Source organism: Paramisgurnus dabryanus, chromosome 6 (genome assembly GCF_030506205.2).
Source record: "Paramisgurnus dabryanus chromosome 6, PD_genome_1.1, whole genome shotgun sequence".
Classification (NCBI taxonomy): Eukaryota; Metazoa; Chordata; class Actinopteri; order Cypriniformes; family Cobitidae; genus Paramisgurnus; species Paramisgurnus dabryanus.
Genome location: NC_133342.1, coordinates 48,121,065 through 48,146,909, shown reverse-complemented (window position 1 = coordinate 48,146,909; position 25,845 = coordinate 48,121,065). Strand labels below are relative to the sequence as shown.

Genomic DNA, 25,845 nt, shown 5'->3' with positions numbered 1-25,845 from the left:
ACTACTACCACAAGGAGTCTGTGATAAATAAACTGTTCACATATGAAACACATTTGTGAACTTACTGCTAAATTGCCATTAAGTGGGGGCTGTCATTAAGGTAAGCTTGAATTACAGTGACATTCACAAATAGAAAATAATGAAATGTTTAAATACAGAATTATAAAATCATTATTTTATCTTGACTTTCCACTGAATCTATCCCTAGACATTATATGTATAAAAAGGCAGGAATACTCTAAAATACATCTTATTATTAACACTCTTAGGTCTAAGGGGTTTTTAGGAACATTGGAAGTTTTGACCTTTACTGACATTTTTTTACTGACATCTTGCTTTTTCAGTTGCTTAAAACATGACCATGGCAAAAATCTCATAACAAAAACTGGGCTACTGTTACAGATGTCAGCGCGAACGCCCCCAGTGTTCAGTGCGAACGCCCCCAGTGTTCAGTCATTCCATTCACCCAAATTCTAACATGGACTTCATTACCCACAATGCCATGCGCTCCGCTGTTTTCCTGCCACCTGTTCCGCATTATCGGGCCTGTATAACCTGGGACTCACGCACACACTCCTTGTGAAGTCTTGTTTGCCCCGTGCTGAAATTCTGAGCGTTTTACTTTCCATGTTTTGGTTTCCTTGTTATTTACCCTTGCCTGTTTTTGGTTTATACCGTGGTGGCTTGCTGCCTACCTTTTGACCTTTGCCTGTTTATCGACTGTGATTATATGCCGCCTTTTAAGACCCTTGACTGTTTAAGGTTTATGATTGTTAGCCGCCTTCCCAGACCACTAGCCTGTTTATCGTTTTTGGAGATTCCGAAGCTGCTGGAATTTTATTGATATCGATCTAGTGAAATCCAGCGCTATAATGCTAACACCCTGTTCATCTCCTTTAACTGTTGCAGTACTAGATGGGCATCGGCATCTCACTGAATGTGTAATATTAAACATCTCATCAAACCACTCTGAGCAAATACAATTTCTAGTCATACGATCACCCCACAATCCTGTCATCTTAGGATACCCATTGCTGCATCAACACAACCCACTCATTTCATGGAAGGATAAGCGAATCATTCAATGGAGTCCAGCCTGCCAAGTTAAATGTGTCTATACACCTCCTGAATTACCCCTGTGTTTGACTCAAGTGTCCCCTGTAATCCCTATACCTGAAAATGTCCCCGGTAAATACCACAATTTAGCTATAGCCTTCAGTAAGACCAAGGCTACCCATCTTCCACCTCATCGACCCAGCAATTGTGCTATAGATTTACTACCTGACACCACACCACCCAAATGTCGAATCTTCCCACTCGCTGAACACGTGACACCAGCAATGAAAAATTACATTGAGGAAGAACTTACCAAAAGCTTTATTTGTCCCTCAACCTCCCCGGCAGCAGTAGGTTTCTTCTTTGTCGAAAAGAAGGATGGTGGTCTACGTCCATGTATTGACTATCAAGGTGTCAATGAAATCACAGTAAAGTTCCAATATCCATAACCATTAGTCCCAGCCCCCTTGAAACAACTTTGTAACGCCAAGATCTACACAAAACTGGATCTCCGTAGCGCCTACGATTTAATCCGCATTTGTCAGGGTGATGAATAGAAAACTGCCTTCTCCGCCAACAATCACTATGAATATTTAGTAATGCCCTTTGGATTCGGAAACCTCAAACTGAAAGATCTTCAACGCTTCCTCGGGTTCGCTAATTTGTATCGGCGGTTCATCCGAAACTTCAGTATCATTGAAGCTCCCCTAACGTCTCTGTTAAAAAAATCCTGTCACAAGTTAACTTGGTGTCCTGAAGCTTACTTAAGTTCGAAAAGATTTAAAAGCACTGTTTACCTCAGCTCCTATTCTCCATCACCCTGACCCGGAATGCCGTTCATAGTGGAAGTTGACACATCCAGCTCGGGCATTGGGGCCATTCTCTCTTAAAAGCAAGGTGATCCCCTGAAGTTATACCCCTGTGCTTTCTATTCTAGGAAACTTAATTCACCCGAACAAAATTACGATGTGGGAAATCAAGAGTTACTCGCTATGAAGGCAGCTTTAGAGGAGTGATGACATTGGCTAGAGGGCCCAAACGCCCATTTACTATCCTGACCGACCAGATTTCACCAGATTTCAGTTCACCATTTCATACCGCTCTGGCTCAAAGAACACAAAAGCAGGCGCTCTTTCTCGCCAGTTTGACTTCATACCTCTGTCTCCTCTCCACTAATAAGCTGGTGTGTGGTGGCCGTTCTGGCGCAATATGGCTGCTGTCGCATCATCCAGGTGGATGCTGCACATTGGTGGTGGTTGAGAAGATTCCCCATTCATTGTAAAGTGCTTTGAGTGCTGCAGAAGAGCTATATAAATGTAAAAAAATATTATTAATTATTATTATTATTATACCTCAGAACTCCAGTATTAAACCCATCATCCCACCCTCCCTCATTATAGCTCCGTGCAATGGGGCATCATTCAAGAAATGAATCAAGCCAACATCCTCAACCAATCCTCAAGAAGGGCTGACTGCCCTTCTGCCCTTCACAGTGTTCTGCCAAGCTATAGACAACAAATCGTTCATTGGGTACACACTTTTCTTAGCTCCGGTCGTCCAGGTATTAATATCACACTCCAAATGTTGAAAAATATATTTTGGTGGCAGTCTATGTACAAGGATGTAACCACGTTTGTAAATGCCTTTCCCACTTGTGCGGCCAATAAATCTGCCCGTCAAGCCTAGGCAGGCCTCCTCAAACCTCTTGAAATACCACAGAGACCTTGGCCACATATTGAACTGGATTTTGTTACCGACCTACCAGTTTCCGAGGGCAACACAGTAATCACTTAAATGTATTACAATAGTCACATCGAACTTACAACAGGGGAATAAAAAAACCAAGACTAAAACAATCTAAAAGTCCAAGCATGTTAAAATTCCAAATGTGCAAAGTGTCCATCAGTGTATATAGAGTCCAGAGTAATAATCCACAAACCTTGAAAAGCAATTGGAATTGTAAATCTAATAAAATTAACCCTCTAGGCGCCACGGTCGACTTTTGTCGACAAGATGCGTCACTGAATGTAACTGCCGATTTTGTCACATAGGGTGTCAAATTTCGTTCATCCGCCCCCTTCACTAGATGGCAGACATGTCATACTTTATTCCGGACTCAGAAAAACATCATGCTTCTATGCAAACTCTTAGAGCAAGTGCGCATTGAAGTGCGCAACAGCATAGCTAGTGTGCAAGTGAGTCATTTTATCAGAGCGATAACCTCAGCGAGTTTTTTCAATACATGATCATATAATGGCATCAAAAAAGCTTACCTGCAATGAAGTGTTGGGTCTTATATTCGCTGACAATGATTCTGAAGGGGAATATCTGCCTTCAGAAGATGCTGGTGATTCATTTAGTGACCACGATTCAGACGCGCCCCTGCTTTGCAATCGTGCAGCTGGCAAAGTGAAAGTGTAGCTATACACCAAGCACATGATGAATCCTTTGCCCGATGTCAGTGGTGGGAATGTTACATGGGGTCGGAGAATTCATTGGGTTAGCAAGCGTGTTACAGGTGTGGGGAATGAGGCTGGAGGTAATATGCGCGTCCAGCAAGCAATTTAGAGCGAGCTGCGTCTTCCCGAGCGGGCCCTGGGAGTCTGTCGGGTGAGCGGCCGACTTCCAGTGCTCCGTCCCATGCACCTCATCACAATCACGGCGACAGTAAAGGCAATAATAATAATAATAATAATAATAATCTATTTTATTTTTAGGCGCCATACATGACACTCAAGGACACCTTACAACACAGTAAAACAGGCATTAGTAATGATATACACAATGTCAATGTCAAAAAAAACCCTAAAAACAATATTAAAACCTAAAAAAAAATCACATATAAGCCACCCGGAAAAGATGGGTCTTAAGGCGAGATTTAAAAACAAGGAGACTACCACTGTTTTGCACATCCTGTGGCAGCAAGTTCCAAAGGTAAGGAGCTGCATGACTAAAAGCCCGGGACCCCATAGAAGTAGTGCGAGTTCTAGGGAGAGCGAGTGTAAGTGACGATGATGATTTTAGAGTCCGTGAAGGTGTATAAATATGAAGAAGGTCAGATAAGTATGTCGGAGCAAGGTTATTAAGTGCTTTATATGTAAAAAGAAGAATTTTAAACTGAATACGATATTTTACCGGGAGCCAGTGCAAGTCTTGTAGTATAGGTGTGATATGTTCAGCTAGGGGAGTTCTGCTAATGATTCGAGCAGCTGAATTCTGAACTAATTGTAATTTGTTAAGTAATTTTGAAGGCAAACCATACAAGAGACTATTACAAAAATCAATACGAGATGTAACTAAGGCATGGACAAGAATCGCTGTGCTTTTAACTGAAAGAGCTGGACGTAAACGATTAATATTACGTAAATGAAAATAAGGGACACCGGAGTTAACATATGAGGGTTTTGATTGAAACTGTTTCAACTGTACAAATTGAGTACGACCAGAAAAGTATGATTGAAACCAAGTTAGAGCGGTTCCAGCAATTCCAACAGATTCCAGTCTATGTAACATAATGTTGTGAGAGATAGTATCAAATGCTGCACTTAAATCAAGCAGAATTAGTATAGTTAAGAGACCAGAGTCAGCAGCCAACAGTAGATCATTAGAAATCTTAATAAGTGCAGACTCAACACTATGATAAGGACGAAACCCGGATTGAAATTGCTCATACAGACCATTATGTGATAGATGATTCCGGACTTGAACTGCAACAGACCTTTCCAATATCTTAGAAAGAAATGGAAGAGTTGAGATGGGTCGAAAATTATCAAAATTACTTGAATCGGCCCCCGGTTTTTTAAGTAGTGGAATTATCACAGCAGTTTTCAAGTGAGACGGGACTATTCCAGAAATAAGTGAAGAGTGTATGATTTCAGTGATTAAAGAAGATAAAGAAGGCAAACAGGCTTTAACCAAATGCGTAGGGATAGGATCTAATGAACAGGTGGTAGGTTTACTTTTATTGATAGTATTGATTACTTCCTCAATGCTAGGAAGTTCAAAAGATAAAAGCACAGAGTTAAATGTCTGATCAAAACAATTGTTAAGTTTTTGCACAGACATTTGCTGATGAATGTTTTCAATTTTTCTTCTAAAAAATAACATAAAAGTTTCACAGAGATCCACAGAGCAAAGATGTGAAGGAATAGGATCAGGTGGTTTGAGGCTATTATTTACCACAGAAAAAAGGGTTCTTGTACTCCCTTCATTCACACTAATCACATTAGCAAAGTAATCAGTTTTAGCTGTAATAAGGGCAGCCTTATAGTTTTTCATGTGTTCAGAGTACAGTTCTTTGTGTATCACAAGTCCAGTCTTGACATACAATCGCTCTAAGCGTCGGCCTTTAGATTTTAGTCCGCGTAGTTCTTGGGTAAACCAGGGAGCAGAATTAACAAATGAAACCGACCTGGTTTTTAATGGAGCGCAGACATCTAAAATCGTCTGTAGTCCAGTGTTGTAATGCAGAACCAGTTCATCAGGGGTGGAATAGTGGCCATTGCTACAAAGGTTGGAAAATCTTTCAGCAAAAACCTCAACATCAATGTTCTTTATGTTTCTGAATGAGATGGAACGACATAGATTATGCTTAAAGACAGGTAACTGAACATTGAACGACACCAACATGTGATCTGATAAGCACAAATCAGAAGTTTTACAATTATAAGGAGTTACACCTGAACAACACACAAGATCGAGTGTATGACCCTTAACATGGGTAGGTGAATTAATAAATTGTTGTAAGCCAAAGCCATCAAGACATGATAAGAAATCTCTTGTAAATACACTACCAATATTATCAATATGAATGTTAAAATCCCCAAGCAGAATCACATTAGGAGATAGTGAAGAAAGAAATGTTAAAAATGCAGAAAGATCATCTAAAAACACAGAATTGATCTTAGGAGGGCGATAGACAGCAGCGAGAATCGTAGGAGTTGAACCATAAATTTGTAATGCAGTATATTCAAATGAGGTGAATTCTGGCATAGATATTTCTGAGACTTTCCATTTATCATTATGTAATATTGCTAAACCCCCGCCACGGCCCGATGCACGGGGTTTACATGTGTAAACATAGCCCAGGGGGGTAGATTGGTTAAGTTGAGAGAAGTCATTACTTTGTTGCCACGTCTCAGTCAAACAGAGGAAATCGAACTTACGATCCAATAGCAAATCATACACAACAGGACCTTTGTTTGACAGCGATCGGATATTCCATAATCCAAAAGTAAGATCATTCTTACCAGCGTTTGTGTCAGCTGATCTCGGTGGCTTTGATAGCACACTGTTGTCTATGGTTCGGTGGTATTTCTTTGGGGGGCGAGGATTAGAAGACCAAATAGATGGAATTGATCTTAGAGGATCAGATGTGTAACCTCGGCGAGACCCCCGATGTATGTATTTGCGTCGTGGTTGGTATCCAATGTCCCGATGAAAGTGAAGAGCAGGATGAGGCTCACAGTGGCGAAAGCGCAGTTGAAACAATTCATCCGCCGTGTACTGATGAATTAAAATCACAGGGCGAAAGACAGAAGAAATAACAATCCAGATGAATACGATCCAGATAGGCAGTTTAATGATATTCATTTTCCCACACGGAACTCCGCAAAAGCCGAGCCAACAGTCACAGCTCCAGAAACAGCTCCAGTTTCCGATGTTTCCCACAGGCAGCCCGGTTGTTATTGTAACTTTGACAGTATACAATACAACATCTACTTTAACTAAATAAAACCGTTAAAGTGAATAAAAACCGTTAAAGTGAATAAAAACTGAATAAAACGTAACCAGCAATATCAATGCATGGAGCAGCGGCAGCCAACGTGCGCCAGCGTTCACTCCAGCCTGAGTGACGCTATTGGACCCACAATAGTCCCAGCTGTGCAAATTCTCTCCACTCGGGGCGCATGCGAGGCAGATCTGGCCATGCGGCTCGTAGCAGGAGCAGAGGCGGTGTTACACGGGGCAGAGGAGCCATTATGCATAACGTTAGTCTATCGACGCGCAGATCAGTTTGTTTACTACTTACTATTTACATGAGCATTCAGTATTGTGCAATATAGCATACAGAAGGTTAGGCACATTTTGGGGGGAAAGAAGTGCTGCATATTATCATTCAAACATGTGACTTTTCATGAAAATTCAAGATGGCTGCCACATATGACGTCATAATATGCTAATTTAATGGGACATTTTATTCCCCTCCATAAAGTGTGTCATCCTTAATATTTCTCTAATTTACATAAAGTCTCTATCTCTTATCACGTTTGAGATATAGCCTTTTGAAAGTAACATGTCAAAATTAAACGTTTTAGGAAAAAACCTCTGGCGCCTAAAGGGTTAACTCCACATTCCAATAGTCCTTTGTGTTGATATACTGTAAAGCTTAGCTAAAAATGTGCTCATTGCTGCCTCCTTTTATAATTTATCAAAGTATTTTGTGAGATTCTGTTTAACTTGTAGAACCTTTAAAAATAAATAGTAAATAGTTACTGACAGAATACACCAATGCCAAGGTTTCAGGAAAGAGGTTTGGATAAGTGATATTTACGTTTTGTGCGGTCGAATGAGCAGTTCAGTGGTGGCACGTCGGCCACGGGTCAGGCTTTTCTGTGCTGCAAATTGTGTAATGAAAGGAGGTAAGTAGCTCAGGATCGAGGATATCATGTCTTGGGACCCAGAGACACTCTTCGGCGCCGGACCCTTCCCAATCAACTTGAAACTCCAACAACCCACCTCAATACCTGTAATTGAGGATGTTGTGCACAATGTAGATGTTTCTGTTGTACTCCACAGCAGGAGCAGGGGGGGTATGTTGATTGTCCAAGATGGTAAATGTGAGTTGCGTTGCATCATATGTACGACTGCTGCTTGTGTCTGTGAATGGCTTTTTGTAAATGGTGATGAGCTGAGTCCCAGACCCTCTCACTCTCCTGAAACCTGTAGTTTGCCGAGGGAACATCAGATTAGTCGCCTGACAAGGGAACATGGGGAGTTTGTAGCCGAATATGAACTGAAATGGAGTCAGCCTGGATCTGATGGTGGATGGAATTCTAAACCTTCCTCTCTGTCTGACCCTTTGTCTGTGGATGGTAGTCTGAGGAGAGACTATTGGTCACATCTAATAATTTGAAAAAATGTATTATATACCTGGGATATGAATTGGGGTCCTGTGTCTGATACAATATCTTCTTGGACACTGAAGTATGGAAAGATGTGGGTAAATAGAAGTTTGCTGTCTTCATGGTCATAGGCAGACCTTTAAAGAGAAATAGGACTAACATATTTCGAGAAACGGACTACTATTGCAAAGGTTGAAGGTTCTTGTGATTATTAAGTACAGTAAAAAGATGTTGAGCTCCTTCCACCAAGTGTCTCCACTTCTCCAGGGTAAGTTTTATGTTGAGAAGTTTACGGGATCCAATGTTGTAGTTTTTCTCCGCTGGATTAAACTTGTGTGAAAAGTAGGCACATTGATGTAGATTTGGAGGAATCCCCTGCTGTTGAAACAGACAGCTCCAACAGCAGTTCTAGATGCATCGACTTTTCATGCATCGATTCCACGGCAATTTAAGGTTCGTTGTCTACATATCCTAGGAACTAGATCTTCGACTGGTGGAATTGGCATATCTCGGGTTCGAAAAACAGGTGGAAACTTTACAATCTATTCAGGACCTACGAAACATGTTCAGCAGCCAACAGTAGATCATTAGAAATCTTAATAAGTGCAGACTCAACACTATGATAAGGACGAAACCCGGATTGAAATTGCTCATACAGACCATTATGTGATAGATGATTCCGGACTTGAACTGCAACAGACCTTTCCAATATCTTAGAAAGAAATGGAAGAGTTGAGATGGGTCGAAAATTATCAAAATTACTTGAATCGGCCCCCGGTTTTTTAAGTAGTGGAATTATCACAGCAGTTTTCAAGTGAGACGGGACTATTCCAGAAATAAGTGAAGAGTGTATGATTTCAGTGATTAAAGAAGATAAAGAAGGCAAACAGGCTTTAACCAAATGCGTAGGGATAGGATCTAATGAACAGGTGGTAGGTTTACTTTTATTGATAGTATTGATTACTTCCTCAATGCTAGGAAGTTCAAAAGATAAAAGCACAGAGTTAAATGTCTGATCAAAACAATTGTTAAGTTTTTGCACAGACATTTGCTGATGAATGTTTTCAATTTTTCTTCTAAAAAATAACATAAAAGTTTCACAGAGATCCACAGAGCAAAGATGTGAAGGAATAGGATCAGGTGGTTTGAGGCTATTATTTACCACAGAAAAAAGGGTTCTTGTACTCCCTTCATTCACACTAATCACATTAGCAAAGTAATCAGTTTTAGCTGTAATAAGGGCAGCCTTATAGTTTTTCATGTGTTCAGAGTACAGTTCTTTGTGTATCACAAGTCCAGTCTTGACATACAATCGCTCTAAGCGTCGGCCTTTAGATTTTAGTCCGCGTAGTTCTTGGGTAAACCAGGGAGCAGAATTAACAAATGAAACCGACCTGGTTTTTAATGGAGCGCAGACATCTAAAATCGTCTGTAGTCCAGTGTTGTAATGCAGAACCAGTTCATCAGGGGTGGAATAGTGGCCATTGCTACAAAGGTTGGAAAATCTTTCAGCAAAAACCTCAACATCAATGTTCTTTATGTTTCTGAATGAGATGGAACGACATAGATTATGCTTAAAGACAGGTAACTGAACATTGAACGACACCAACATGTGATCTGATAAGCACAAATCAGAAGTTTTACAATTATAAGGAGTTACACCTGAACAACACACAAGATCGAGTGTATGACCCTTAACATGGGTAGGTGAATTAATAAATTGTTGTAAGCCAAAGCCATCAAGACATGATAAGAAATCTCTTGTAAATACACTACCAATATTATCAATATGAATGTTAAAATCCCCAAGCAGAATCACATTAGGAGATAGTGAAGAAAGAAATGTTAAAAATGCAGAAAGATCATCTAAAAACACAGAATTGATCTTAGGAGGGCGATAGACAGCAGCGAGAATCGTAGGAGTTGAACCATAAATTTGTAATGCAGTATATTCAAATGAGGTGAATTCTGGCATAGATATTTCTGAGACTTTCCATTTATCATTATGTAATATTGCTAAACCCCCGCCACGGCCCGATGCACGGGGTTTACATGTGTAAACATAGCCCAGGGGGGTAGATTGGTTAAGTTGAGAGAAGTCATTACTTTGTTGCCACGTCTCAGTCAAACAGAGGAAATCGAACTTACGATCCAATAGCAAATCATACACAACAGGACCTTTGTTTGACAGCGATCGGATATTCCATAATCCAAAAGTAAGATCATTCTTACCAGCGTTTGTGTCAGCTGATCTCGGTGGCTTTGATAGCACACTGTTGTCTATGGTTCGGTGGTATTTCTTTGGGGGGCGAGGATTAGAAGACCAAATAGATGGAATTGATCTTAGAGGATCAGATGTGTAACCTCGGCGAGACCCCCGATGTATGTATTTGCGTCGTGGTTGGTATCCAATGTCCCGATGAAAGTGAAGAGCAGGATGAGGCTCACAGTGGCGAAAGCGCAGTTGAAACAATTCATCCGCCGTGTACTGATGAATTAAAATCACAGGGCGAAAGACAGAAGAAATAACAATCCAGATGAATACGATCCAGATAGGCAGTTTAATGATATTCATTTTCCCACACGGAACTCCGCAAAAGCCGAGCCAACAGTCACAGCTCCAGAAACAGCTCCAGTTTCCGATGTTTCCCACAGGCAGCCCGGTTGTTATTGTAACTTTGACAGTATACAATACAACATCTACTTTAACTAAATAAAACCGTTAAAGTGAATAAAAACCGTTAAAGTGAATAAAAACTGAATAAAACGTAACCAGCAATATCAATGCATGGAGCAGCGGCAGCCAACGTGCGCCAGCGTTCACTCCAGCCTGAGTGACGCTATTGGACCCACAATAGTCCCAGCTGTGCAAATTCTCTCCACTCGGGGCGCATGCGAGGCAGATCTGGCCATGCGGCTCGTAGCAGGAGCAGAGGCGGTGTTACACGGGGCAGAGGAGCCATTATGCATAACGTTAGTCTATCGACGCGCAGATCAGTTTGTTTACTACTTACTATTTACATGAGCATTCAGTATTGTGCAATATAGCATACAGAAGGTTAGGCACATTTTGGGGGGAAAGAAGTGCTGCATATTATCATTCAAACATGTGACTTTTCATGAAAATTCAAGATGGCTGCCACATATGACGTCATAATATGCTAATTTAATGGGACATTTTATTCCCCTCCATAAAGTGTGTCATCCTTAATATTTCTCTAATTTACATAAAGTCTCTATCTCTTATCACGTTTGAGATATAGCCTTTTGAAAGTAACATGTCAAAATTAAACGTTTTAGGAAAAAACCTCTGGCGCCTAAAGGGTTAACTCCACATTCCAATAGTCCTTTGTGTTGATATACTGTAAAGCTTAGCTAAAAATGTGCTCATTGCTGCCTCCTTTTATAATTTATCAAAGTATTTTGTGAGATTCTGTTTAACTTGTAGAACCTTTAAAAATAAATAGTAAATAGTTACTGACAGAATACACCAATGCCAAGGTTTCAGGAAAGAGGTTTGGATAAGTGATATTTACGTTTTGTGCGGTCGAATGAGCAGTTCAGTGGTGGCACGTCGGCCACGGGTCAGGCTTTTCTGTGCTGCAAATTGTGTAATGAAAGGAGGTAAGTAGCTCAGGATCGAGGATATCATGTCTTGGGACCCAGAGACACTCTTCGGCGCCGGACCCTTCCCAATCAACTTGAAACTCCAACAACCCACCTCAATACCTGTAATTGAGGATGTTGTGCACAATGTAGATGTTTCTGTTGTACTCCACAGCAGGAGCAGGGGGGGTATGTTGATTGTCCAAGATGGTAAATGTGAGTTGCGTTGCATCATATGTACGACTGCTGCTTGTGTCTGTGAATGGCTTTTTGTAAATGGTGATGAGCTGAGTCCCAGACCCTCTCACTCTCCTGAAACCTGTAGTTTGCCGAGGGAACATCAGATTAGTCGCCTGACAAGGGAACATGGGGAGTTTGTAGCCGAATATGAACTGAAATGGAGTCAGCCTGGATCTGATGGTGGATGGAATTCTAAACCTTCCTCTCTGTCTGACCCTTTGTCTGTGGATGGTAGTCTGAGGAGAGACTATTGGTCACATCTAATAATTTGAAAAAATGTATTATATACCTGGGATATGAATTGGGGTCCTCTGTCTGATACAATATCTTCTTGGACACTGAAGTATGGAAAGATGTGGGTAAATAGAAGTTTGCTGTCTTCATGGTCATAGGCAGACCTTTAAAGAGAAATAGGACTAACATATTTCGAGAAACGGACTACTATTGCAAAGGTTGAAGGTTCTTGTGATTATTAAGTACAGTAAAAAGATGTTGAGCTCCTTCCACCAAGTGTCTCCACTTCTCCAGGGTAAGTTTTATGTTGAGAAGTTTACGGGATCCAATGTTGTAGTTTTTCTCCGCTGGATTAAACTTGTGTGAAAAGTAGGCACATTGATGTAGATTTGGAGGAATCCCCTGCTGTTGAAACAGACAGCTCCAACAGCAGTTCTAGATGCATCGACTTTTCATGCATCGATTCCACGGCAATTTAAGGTTCGTTGTCTACATATCCTAGGAACTAGATCTTCGACTGGTGGAATTGGCATATCTCGGGTTCGAAAAACAGGTGGAAACTTTACAATCTATTCAGGACCTACGAAACATGTTGTTGATGTTCTTGTAGATTGGATTGGAGTAGATGAGTATGTCATCGATGTAGACGAGGACAAAGTGATGAAGAAAGTCACAGAATACTTCATGCATAAAGCCCTGGAAGACGGAGGGGGTCACAATGGCAGTCTTCCAGTCGTCCCCCTCACGTATCCAAATCATATTGTAGGCACTGCGGAAGTCCAACTTTGTGAAGATGCGGTCTCCCTGTAATTGTTCTAAAGCTGCTGGGATGAGAGGAAGGGGATAACAGAATTTTAATGTGATCTTGTTTAGGGCTTGATAGTCAATGCATGGGCAAAGATCTCCGTCCTTCTTGGAGACGAATAGAAACTTTAAGCCGCAGGGGATGTGGATGGTCGAATATAGCCTTGCTCTAATGCCTTCTTGATGTACTTCTTCATGGCTTCCTGCTCAGGGATGGTAAGTGTAAAAAAACATCTTCAAAGGGTTGATAGCAGGAAGGTATATCCACAGAAACTTGATGACTGGGACTTTCAATGGTTGTGGTTCCTATGGTGTAGGGTAATCTGTTGGGGACAGGTAATTGGGAAAAACAGGAATGGAAAATTAAATTTTTTCTCCAACACAATACCTCATCACTTTCCCAAGAGAGCTCCGGATGGTAATGTATTAACTTTGGTCGCCCTAAGAGGATATCCACCATTGAATTATCCAGAACAAACAGAGAGATGTCCTCTTTGTGAAGACAAACTTTGGCCAAATGATGTGAGTTTCTGAAGAAGATAAGCCAAGGTTAAGCACAGCACTACAGTGTCATGTGTTGATCTGTATTTAGTTTGGCAAAACACTATTACTTAATCAGTTAGTTCATGTAGAATTAAAAAATAAAGCAATTAAATATTTATTATAACTTTCGAAAAGTAGAGTAGCTGGTCACTGGCTTTGCAGGAGAAACCATGCTGCAAACTAACTAGCAGAGCGGTAATATTCAGAAACCTGTATCTCACTCAAAACAGCATGTTTCAAACAGCTTTTCCAAGTTTGTATCTGTGTGGAAGCACCAGAGACACAAAAGAACACCCCAAAACCCAGAAAAAGTGAGTTTTTCGTAATATGGGCACTTTAAAAAAAGGACTTTGTGGCACAGAGACAGACCCAAGTTAATTGTAAATTAAACCACAATAATAATAATAATGCAGGAGATATACAAAACTGGATCTGTCATATTATGCAAATTATGTTCAAACTGCATTCTGCATGAATTACAAATAGAGATAATGTTAGAATAAAACAATACTACATGCAATATACACACAACCATAAACCAAAATAAAACAGCCACCAAGGTAAACAGATAATCAAATAAAATATAAAAAAGGGCAGGGCTTGATTATCTAAGGAATGCATACATTAGGATTAGATAAGGATCCCTGGTGAAAGCAAAATAATTTTTTATTGTCAGAGGAGAGAGATAAAAAAATCCGTAGAAATTACAATGTTATTGCAGCTGGGTTGCCGGAAATTTACAGTAGATTTACGTTTATATTATTTACTGGCAAGAGTTTGTTCAAAGTAAAATAAATTTTAAATATTAACAAGTCTTTATCTTTACAGAATAAAACTATACAATAACAACCTCATGCAAAGCATTCTGGGAACCAGAAATCATCATCAACCTTTTTCTGTTTTTGCTTCAGATTTTGTTTTCCAGAATGTTTTGCTTGATACTGTTTTTCTTAGTTTTACTCTGTAAAGACAAAGACTTGTAAATGTTTAATGTTCATTTAACTTTGAACAAACTCTTGCCAGTAAATAACATAAATGTAAATCTACGGTAAATTACCGGCAACCCAGCTGCAATTTCTACGGAATTTTTTTACAGTGAGTGTTTAAAAACATTTTACCTTCCTACACAATCTAGGAAAGGACCCCAAATATTTTAGACTTATAGTAAGAGATAGTATACCAAATAAAGCTGTAGCTGGCAAAGGATTCATCTAAATGTCAAGGATTCAGATAATGACCGCGTTTACATGCACCCTAATAATGCGATTATAATGGGATTTTGTCAATACTGCGATTATACTTTACCTCATGTAAACGCAATAATTCGATAAAAATAATGCGATTAAGCCCATAATCGCAATAAGTAAAGTCGCATTAAAAGTGGTGGCGTACGCCGTTTATAATCGCAGTATGCGTCCATGTAAACGCTTTAATCGCATTTATACCGCACTAATTAAGTGCACGTGTGTTTTAGTCACGCATCTTAAGCACAAATTTGTTTTAATCTTGACATTAGGAAGTTTTACATGAACTCTGCCAACACGACTCGCTGTCAGCAGTCTGCCTTCATTCAGAAACAGCTCAAATAACACGACAGCAGTGTCTAAAACCTTTAAATGACATTATAACGATAATTATAACGATAAATATATTAGTGACCACATCATAATGATAAATTCATGCTAATTCGATAAAACGAGCGCGGCATTACATAATATTGGATATTTCTTGTAATAAAAACTTTTTTTGCAATTGTTTACATGTCACTGAATATGTACATATGCTGTTCTTGTTGCATTTACACAGCGGGAAACCAGCAGATGTCCTCAACTGAATGAATGTAGTAGTTTGTGTAATAATATCATACCTTTTGGCGTAGTCAGTGTGGTAGAAAAATTTCACAGCATCAGCGCTGGATACCTGAGGTAATTTTATGTTATAAACCTCAGCAATGAATGAGCTTTCTGCTGCATTTTAAGTGCGCGTGCACTTCAAGTTCAAATAGATTTGATTGGCTGTCAATGGTTTATCGTTCATCATGTGCCAAAATCGCTATCGTTATAGTTGTTGTGTGAGCTCTGCTATTATCTTTAATATAAAACGATTTTTAAAACTATATTTTTATATCATGTGAACGCCCTTTACAGGCACTGTCATATTTGTATCTTCATCACGGCACCGGATAATGAAATACATCTATAACAACGTGTTTGTCATTTAGAGTAAGTAAATTAAAACAGTGGACCATATATGTGAGTTCATCATTTGTGCTCTGCATTGAACTTTGTGTGAATAATCCGAAAATAAAAACTGCATGTAAACCGGAGTGAAGAGGTTAGCTCCAGTCATGTAAACATCTTACTGCAATTAAGACCTTACTCGCATTATTGGAAATAATCGCATTTTTGGTGTGCATGTAAACGTGGTCAATGTTTTAAAGATCTGAGATCAGTATTTGTGTAAAGATGGGCAGGACAAGAACATATGTGCAGTAATAGCAGAGGCCTGATGACATTGGTCACACATGGGGTCCACATCAGAATAAATTTAAGAAAGTTTAACTTAAAGTTTAACTAGTCTAGTGGGTGCGATGAAGGATTTTACACTGCATTTGACCATGTCTGGCACAGATGGATAAGGAGTGCAGACAGCGTAAAATCTCTTCCAATTTTTTTTCTGGAATTATTTCTCCCATATCCTCCTTTCACTGATTTTTAGACATCACTAAGCTTCCGTGCAAGGTACAGATTGCTTCATAAAAAGTGACATCATACCCTTTATAATACGGATTGGTTTAAAGGGATGTAATGACACGTAAGGAGTGGAAACAACTGCAGGGGAATAATTGAACAATGTTTATTTAAAAATAAACACAGAGAGAGTATAGGGAGTCAATGCGGAAGTAACAGTCCGGTGTTGTTGTTGTTGGCAATGGTGGCGAAGACTACGGTTGAAGTTGATGTTTGAGTGCGACGTTGGTGGAGTGGTGAGCAGTGGTGAAATCCAGGCTGAACACAGGAACATCCACACGAAGACGACGACGACAATAAACATCCAACTGGAAACGTAATCCAACAGAACACGTAACAACCAAACAACACGGTGTCAAACACAAAGTGAGAATCTGGCAGGGAACAGAAAGTCAGGTGAGTATTTATGGAGGTGATGTAATGATGAACAGCTGGAGCGAGACAATCAACACACAGGTGGAGGGAATTGCTCTAACGAGCACATGGCAGAGGGTGAGTGACAAACAAACACACACACACACATGACACGGAGGAAACAGTGGATTTCCTACCGTGACAGTACCCCCTCCCCTAGGAACGCCCCTTGACGTTCCCAGCCTGCTTTACCTGTAGATTGAATTCATCTATAAGGCGGTGATCCAGTATGTCTCGAGCAGGAACCCACCTTCTCTCCTCCGGACCGTAACCTTCCCAATCCACCAAATACTGAAATCCGCGTCCCCTCCGTCTGGAGTCCAGAATACGGTTAACCGAATAAGTGGTCTCCCCATTAACGATACGAGGCGGGGGGGGGGCCGGGGCAGGCGGATTAAGACGGGATGAAATCACCGGTTTAATTTTGGAAACATGAAAGACGGGATGAACCCTCCTGTACGCCGGTGGAAGGCTCAGACGCACTGTTACCGGATTAATGATTTTGGTAACAGAAAACGGGCCAATAAATTTGGGAGCAAGCTTATTCGAAACGGAACGCATCGGAATATTCTGGGTTGAAAGCCACACTCTTTGACCGACGACGTAACGGGGAGGCTTTGACCGGTGGCGATCGGCCTTGGCCCTGGTGCGCGACCTTGCCTGGAGCAAAGCTCTACGAGCTCTGGTCCAGGTACGGTGACACCTCTGGACTAGTGCGTGTGCGGAGGGGACCGACACCTCGGATTCCGTACTGACAAAATTAGGTGGTTGGTACCCTAAACTACACTTAAATGGAGACATGCCCGTAGATGACACTGGCAGAGAATTGTGTGCGTACTCCACAATTGAGAGCTGCTGACACCAGGATGAAGGATTCTTGGAAACCAAACATCGTAACACCCTTTCGACATCCTGGTTGGCTCGTTCAGTTTGACCATTGCTCTGGGGATGGAACCCGGATGAAAGACTAACAGTCGCTCCTAGCAGTTTACAAAATTCTCGCCAAAATTTGGACACAAATTGGGGACCCCTTTCAGAGACCACGTCTGTCGGGAGGCCATGTATCCGGAAGACGTGGTCAATGACAGCTACCGCTGTTTCCTTGGCTGATGGTAATTTGGGCAAGGGAATGAAATGAAACGAGAACCAGTCCACTACGGTTAAAATCACCGTATTACCCTTAGAGGGTGGGAGGGCGGTAATGAAATCTAGCGATATATGGGACCAGGGTCTCGAAGGGACAGACAACGGTAAGAGTAACCCATCAGGAGGTCGATTGGAAGTCTTACCAGTAAGCCAAGACGAAGTCGTGGATGTCACGAGCCATACCAGGCCACCAAAATCGTTGCTTGACTAGGAACCTAGTTCTACTAAGGCTGTCAAAACCTTCGATTCGACCTCCCATCTGAGCGTGGAGATAATGATGGTCTCCGGTAAAATGGGCTCGGGAGTAGCAGTGCGATCGGAACGCTCAAAAAGACAGGATAAAGCATCGGGTTTTATGTTTTTGGAACCCGGCCGGTAAGATAATGTAAAATCGAAACGTCCGAAAAAAAGTGCCCACCGAGCCTGCCTGGAGTTAAGTCTTTTGGCGGTTCTAATGTACTCGAGATTCTTATGGTCCGTCCAAACAATGAAAGGTACACCCGACCCCTCAAGCCAGTGACGCCATTCCTCCAGTGCTAGCTTGACAGCCAACAATTCTCGATTGCCAATGTCATAATTAACTTCCGCAGGAGATAAACGGTAAGAATAATACGCGCAAGGATGCACCTTTCCGTCTGAGGATGCACGCTGGGAAAGCACTGCTCCTACCCCCACCTCTGTTGCGTCGACCTCCACTATGAATTGACGTGAGCGATCAGGGGTGACGAGAATGGGAGCTGAAACAAAGCAGCTTTTCAGTTTGGCAAACGCAGCCTCGGCTGCGTCTGACCACCTGAACGTCAAACTAGGGGAAGTCAAGGCGGTCAGAGGTGTGGCTAGTTGGCTGAAATTGCGAATGAAGCGCCGGTAAAAATTGGCGAACCCCAGAAATCTCTGCAGGGCCTTGCGAGACTCTGGGGATGGCCAATCCACCACAGCCTTAACCTTCTCAGGATCCATGCGCACACCCTCAGTCGAAATTATGTGTCCTAGAAAAGAAACAGACTGTGCATGAAAAACGCATTTTTCCGCCTTGACAAAAAGCCCATTCTCTAGCAACCGCAGAAAGAACTCGTCGTACGTGTTGCAAATGTTCCTGGAGAGACGAGGAAAAAATCAGTATGTCATCCAGATAAACATATATAAACTGATCGATCATGTCTCGCAACACGTCATTAACGAGTGCTTGGAAGACCGCTGGCGAGTTCGTGAGCCCGAAAGGCATCACGCAGTACTCAAAATGGCCACGAGGGGTGTTAAAAGCGGTCTTCCATTCATCCCCCTTCCTAATACGAACCAAATGATATGCATTACGTAAGTCCAATTTAGTGAAGACGGATGCTCCCTGCAACCTCTCGAAGGCAGAAGACATTAACGGCAAAGGATAAGTATTCTTTACCGTAATGTTGTTCAACCCTCGGTAATCAATGCAAGGTCGCAAGGACTCGTCCTTCTTACCCACAAAAAGAACCCCGCCCCCGCTGGAGAAGAGGAAGGGCGAATGAACCCCGTTGCCAGAGAATCAGAAATATATTTCTCCATGGCCTCCATCTCAGGAACTGACAGAGAGTATAACTTGCCCTTAGGCGGAAACGTACCTGGCAATAACTCTATAGCACAGTCATAGGGACGATGCGGAGGAAGAGAATCAGCCCGAGACTTACTGAACACCGCCTTCAGGTCGTGGTACTCCGCGGGCACGTTAGACAAATCCACTGCTTCCCCCTGAAACACAGACTCAGAAACAGTTAAACAGGCAGACACAAGACAGGACTTATGAAACTCCTCGCTCCAGCTGGTAACAGAACCCAGTTTCCAGTCAACAGTGGGGTTATGGGAATGGAGCCAAGGATGTCCGAGAACAATGGGGGTGAGAGCAGTGTCAGTGATAAAAAATGAAATTGTCTCTGTGTGATTGCCAGAAGTGATGAGAGTGATGGGTGCGGTGGTGTGCTTGATAGTGGGAAGTTGCTGTCCGTTGAGGGCGAAGGGCGCAATCTGGTGGGTGAGAGGAATGACGGGTATCTGAAGCTTACGTGCAAGTGAGCTGTCGATGAAGTTGCCCTCCGCCCCCGAATCCAGAAGTGCGTGCCCGGTGTGAGATTTGGTGGACCACCGTAGCCTCACCGGAAGGAGAGTAGATGTAGTCGAGGTCTTGTTAGCGGAGATCCCGCCTGATAGTAGCCTCCGTCTTACTACCGGGCTTGGTCCTTTTACCGGGCATTGTTGACACAGATAACCCGGCTCACCACAGTACATGCATAATCCAAGGGATCTCCGCCGATTCCTCTCCTCCCGGGGTAACCAAGCTCGACCCACCTGCATGGGCTCCGAATCTGAGAGACCACCGGCGGAGACTTCGCTGGTCAGGTGGGAAACCTCGGTACGTGGCTGGGATATGGCGGGAGACCTCCTACGGGCGGCTATGGATAGTCGAGCGTCGACCCGGATCGCCAAATCCACCAGTCCGTTGAGCGTCGTGGGTAACTCCGCCGTGACGATCTCTCGCTGTATCCGATCCGCTAACCCATGCAGGAAATGATCCCACTGCGCCTCCTCGTTCCACCTGCACTCCGCCGCCAGGGTCCGGAACTCGATGGCATAGTCCGAGACCGACCGCTCCCCTTGTAGAAGCTCCGTGAGGAGACGGGCGGCCTCCTTCCCGGCGACGGAGCGATCGAAAACCCTCTTCATCTCCTGGGATAGCAGGGCGAACGAGGAGCAGCAGATGTCCTTATTCTCCCACACCGCCATCCCCCAGAGGGCAGCCTTGCCAGTCAACAGTGAAAGGGTGAAGGCGACCTTAGTTTCCTCAAGGAAGAATGACCGGGGCTGTTGGGCAAAATGAAGAGAGCAATGTGACAGAAATGTACGGCAGTAATTGGGCTCACCAGAATACTTTTCAGGAATCAGTAACCGGGGTTCATGAAAAGAACTACCCCCTGGAGGTTAAGATGATGCGGGCGGCGTGGGTGGCGCAGTGGGTAGCGTGGTGTGTGGAGATCGCTGAGAGAGCTCGGAAACTTTCGCTCCAATCGCATGGACAGCCTTCGGCATATCGTCGATAGCCTTGTCCTGGTGATCCATCCTAGCCAACGATCGCTGGAGAAACTCCTCCAACGCGGAAATGGGTTGTTCCCCCGCTGCTTCCATGTTGGCCAGATTCTTCTGTAATGACACCTAAGGAGTGGAAACAACTGCAGGGGAATAATTGAACAATGTTTATTTAAAAATAAACACAGAGAGAGTATAGGGAGTCAAAGCGGAAGTAACAGTCCGGTGTTGTTGTTGTTGGCAATGGTGGCGAAGACTACGGTGGAAGTTGATGTTTGAGTGCGACGTTGGTGGAGTGGTGAGCAGTGGTGAAATCCAGGCTGAACACAGGAACATCCACACGAAGACGACGACGACAATAAACATCCAACTGGAAACGTAATCCAACAGAACACGTAACAACCAAACAACACGGTGTCAAACACAAAGTGAGAATCTGGCAGGGAACAGAAAGTCAGGTGAGTATTTATGGAGGTGATGTAATGATGAACAGCTGGAGCGAGACAATCAACACACAGGTGGAGGGAATTGCTCTAACGAGCACATGGCAGAGGGTGAGTGACAAACAAACACACACACACATGACACGGAGGAACAGTGGATTTCCTACCGTGACAAGGGATGGTTTATCTTAAAATAAAATTTTTATGTTTATCAGCTTACCCCCAGGCCATCCAAGATGTAGGAGACTTTGGTTCTTCAGTAGAACACAAATGTAGATTTTTTGAACTCCAACCGTTTCAGTCTGTCAGTTGTATAATGCATGTGGATGGTAACTAAATCTGATAAAGAAAAAAACATGCACAGACCAATTCCAATTAAACCCGGCGGCTCGTGATGACACATCGATGTCCTAAGAAACAACAAGATCGGTTTGTTTAAGAAATCAAACAGTGTTTATATAATTCTTTACCGCCAATACAACACTATCCCCAAAGCAATATGTGCATTCAGATCACCGTCTTATTCTTGTAGTGTTTAATGGCGGGTTGTGAAACAACTTCAAATGTGCATACCGCCACCTACTGTATCGGGAGCCCCGTATAGTGTATATGTGCCCTCATGTCGTGCAACCCAATACGGTAGGTGGCAGTATGCAACTATGAGGATGGTTAGAGATAGAGATCTATCGCTTTAAAGATGAACTATCGCTTTAAGGAAGGAGTCAATAGGAGTACCACTAGGAAAGCTAGGAAACGAGGGTACGCGTCTAAACCAAAATGATGTCTAAATTGCCTCAACATTTTTAATAGGTACTTAACAATAGCATTTTTTGTAACAATGAACATTTAATGGGGGCGTGTTATAAAGCTGTTAGTAAAGTGGGCTAACATGAAGTGGATCCCCGAAATGATTTTGATGAACATCTTTAAAACAGACTACGCACTTGTAATTTAGAATTGGAGTTTTACATTTGTATAAATTCTGAATAAAGTAGACTTGTTGATGTTCGCATGATTTTTTCTCTCTTTTCAAACAGTTGGACTCTTCTGATATTGAGGAGGAAGACTTTGAGTTTGTTCACCCCAGTCAGGCCACGAACAGACAATTTGATTTCTTTCATCCAAATCCCTTCACTGAAGGTGAGCTGTGTTTTAACAGTAAGGTTGTGTTTGAAATTGACATTTTCTGTACATTTACTGTACATTTACTGTACAAGTGTCTGTTGAGGCATCAACCTGATTGTTTTTAACACTTTTCACCCAGGTGATGTTTTTGGAGATGATCATTTTCCAAAGGCTGATGTGACAGGTTGGTAAAAGTATAACCATATTATATCTTCTGTGGAGTTTTTTTATTTTTTTATTTTCTACAGTGCACTACAGTGAAGCAGTGTTGGGAGAGCTACTGGAAAAATGGTCCTCATCAAACTACAAGACACTCATAAAAAACTAACTCAAACTAAAGGCTTATGTGATGTTTAACACCCAGGGGTTGACGTTGTCGTGGGCGATAACACCACTGTTTTTTTATCAGTGCAAAAGAGACTCAAACTGGTACATTTTGAATACATTGGATATTTTGGTACATTGAGGTTTCAGCAACTGTAACTGAGAAACCCTAATGAAAATTAAGAATTAAAGAGGGTGGCAGGAGGAATATTAAACTGAGAAAACTAGCCCCCATCTACCTATAATCTTTAAAACACTTTTCTTATGGCTAAAGATATTAACTCTTTCACCGCCAGCATTTTTCATGATTTTCACAAAAGTTTAATGCCTTCCAGAAAATGCTCCTTTTAAAATATATAAACATACAATATATGAAATAAAAGAACAGACCCTCTGCTTTCAAACAAAAAAATCCGTTTCATCCTACCTTCATGTGTTCTGATTTTATCACCTCTCAAATATGTGTAGGTTTCATCAAAAACACCAAAGTTTGAGCAAAAAGCTGAGATAATTCCATTTTTGTGAAGGACTTTTGAAAGAGATCAGATGCAGAGCGATCTTTAAAACATACACGGACATATAGCTGTTTACCCTAGGGCAATACTTACGGTTTTTATAAGTTGCGCCCTGGTGGATAATAGCGGTATTGCAGATTGACGAGATATCTCGTCAATGGCGGGGAAAGAGTTAAACAGATGAAAATGTAGATTGTAATTTATTTCTTTATGGTTTAATGTATATACGTATATATTTTTTGAATGTTACCTTTTTAAAAATCAAGAACTATATATATATACACATAGGTACAAAAGCTGTCAGGTACTCTTAGAAAACAGGTACAAAAGCTGTCACTGGGGTGGTACCCTTTCAAAAATTATACCCATTTACCTCAAGTTCATGTCAATACCTTAAAGCTACATATTGGAAAAAACCTTTACACATCTGTACCTATATGGTACATATTAAAATCATATTCAAGGGTACTGCCCCTTTAAGTTCCAGACTAAAATGCATGTTTGAGCTGTCTCATGGGCACCACAGCCCCAACCCACCAGTCGCCCCAACCAGACACTCTATGGTTGCAAGCCAGACACCCTAACCACTAGGCTACAACTGCCCCAGTAAAGTTTTATATAAGTCACAAGCTTAAGGACCATATTTACTAAACGGGGCAACATTAGCACAAAAGTGCAATTCCAAAAAAGTGCAACTAATGACCAACGTAAACTACCAAGAGCAGAAAAGCAAAATAAGCAAAGCTTATGGGCGATTTAGGAATAAATGCTTTACATCAGAGGTCTCAAACTGGCTTAAGGCCATTTCTGAGAATGACATTTCATAGCCATTGAGCTATTTTAACGTTCAAAAAAAGCACAATATTTCATTGTATAATATTTTAACGTATAATAATACTTAACAAAATACAAGCAGTGGTTTCTATCTTTTTAATAAACATTATTTTGTAACAGTAAATAAATATTTTATTAACATTATCTTAAATAACTTAGCCTAATTGCTGAATACATTTATGAACTATTATAATACCACCAGTAGGAGTTTCTGTTTTGATTTATTTGGATTTTTTCAGTCACAGTATTAAAGGGATATTTTGATGAACACAAAAGAAGATATTTTGATAAAAGATGGTTACACTATGGAAGTCAATGGTTACAAAAAGCTGTGTGCATACCATCATTTATCAAAATATCTTATTTTGTGTTCATCACAATAAAAAAATTCATACAGGTTTAGAACAACATGAGGGTGAGTAAATGATGAAAGAATTTTCATTTTTGGGTGAAATATCCCTTTAAGTTATTTATGTTCCATCTCTGTTATTCCATGGTTTTAATGAATTTGCTATTATAGTAATATGTGGAAAATATTAATAATAAGTGAAAGTGATCCTAAAACTTTTGAATGGGTAGTCAATGTTGGGCAGAAAAAAATTATATTACTGCTCTATGTGTAATTGCATAGCAAGCTACATATCATTCTCTCGATGAACAATCCAAAGTCGTCCCAAACCGATTAACTGATCGCATGATGATATGATTGACGCAAAGTGCAGATAAACAATTAAATTCCGATCACTCATTCCGTTATCCTCAGCATAACAGAGAGTGCTGCTCAAGGTTGCATAGCAACAAAAGACACCACGCCACTGGAGCGCAACCTCTTGTGAGTAAAGAAACGTCTTGGCACGTCTTTAATGTGAGTTGTTAAACGCGACATGTAAACGGAACCTCAAACGTTTAGATAAAAAATAAAACGTAAATCAATCAAAGTGATAAAAAATCTTTCTGCAGGCCAGATTATGTTATATTTTTGGCAGTAGATGTGGGCTGCAAAGAGGGGGTGGGATGGGCCCCAAATGGAAGTTTGAGACCACTGGTCTACATGCCATACCTGTAAACATTGGGAAATTTTCTAAACCCAACATTAACCTCCCATTCCGTGGCCCACTTAGACAGCTATAATCTACCTCAGGACCCACAAAAATATATTTTTTTAAAAATATGCAGAAAAATAAATTTAGAAATACAAAAAAGAAATTGGTTGTATTTTAAAATAGAGTAGTTTATCTTTTTAATGTATGAATTAAATGTAAATTTAATTGCGCAATCCACTAGATGGTCCGGACCCACCATTTGAAAACCCCTGGTCTAACCAAGAGAATGAACGGGGATACTTTTTTCATTTCTGTAGCTCTCCTGAATCTGCAAAGGACACAACCTGATCTCACGAACTTCCGTGGCATAGTCACGGAATTTTGTGCTCATTTTTCCGTGGCATTCTCACGGATCTCCGCATTTTTCCGTGGCCCTGCTACGGACTGTCTTTTTCCGTGGCATTCTCACGGATTGGTTACTCAACTGTTTTGTCCTATTTTCTTACCATTTTCGCTTCGGTTTAGGGTTAGATTTACATGAAATGACATCCCTACCCAAACCCAACTCTAACCCCAACGCCAGGCGACAA

At 41.5% G+C, this 25,845-nt stretch overlaps 1 protein-coding gene across 1 annotated transcript in view; it reads left to right on the top strand.

Moving 5' to 3' along the window:
• Positions 1–25,845, top strand: part of LOC135758096 (uncharacterized) — a 95,022-nt gene that overhangs the window by 59,414 nt on the left and 9,763 nt on the right. The window contains exons 7-8 of the mRNA XM_065272943.2: positions 22,452–22,554; positions 22,679–22,723. Coding sequence (XP_065129015.1) covers positions 22,452–22,554; positions 22,679–22,723 — 148 coding nt within the window. The remainder of the gene's footprint in view (positions 1–22,451; positions 22,555–22,678; positions 22,724–25,845) is intronic.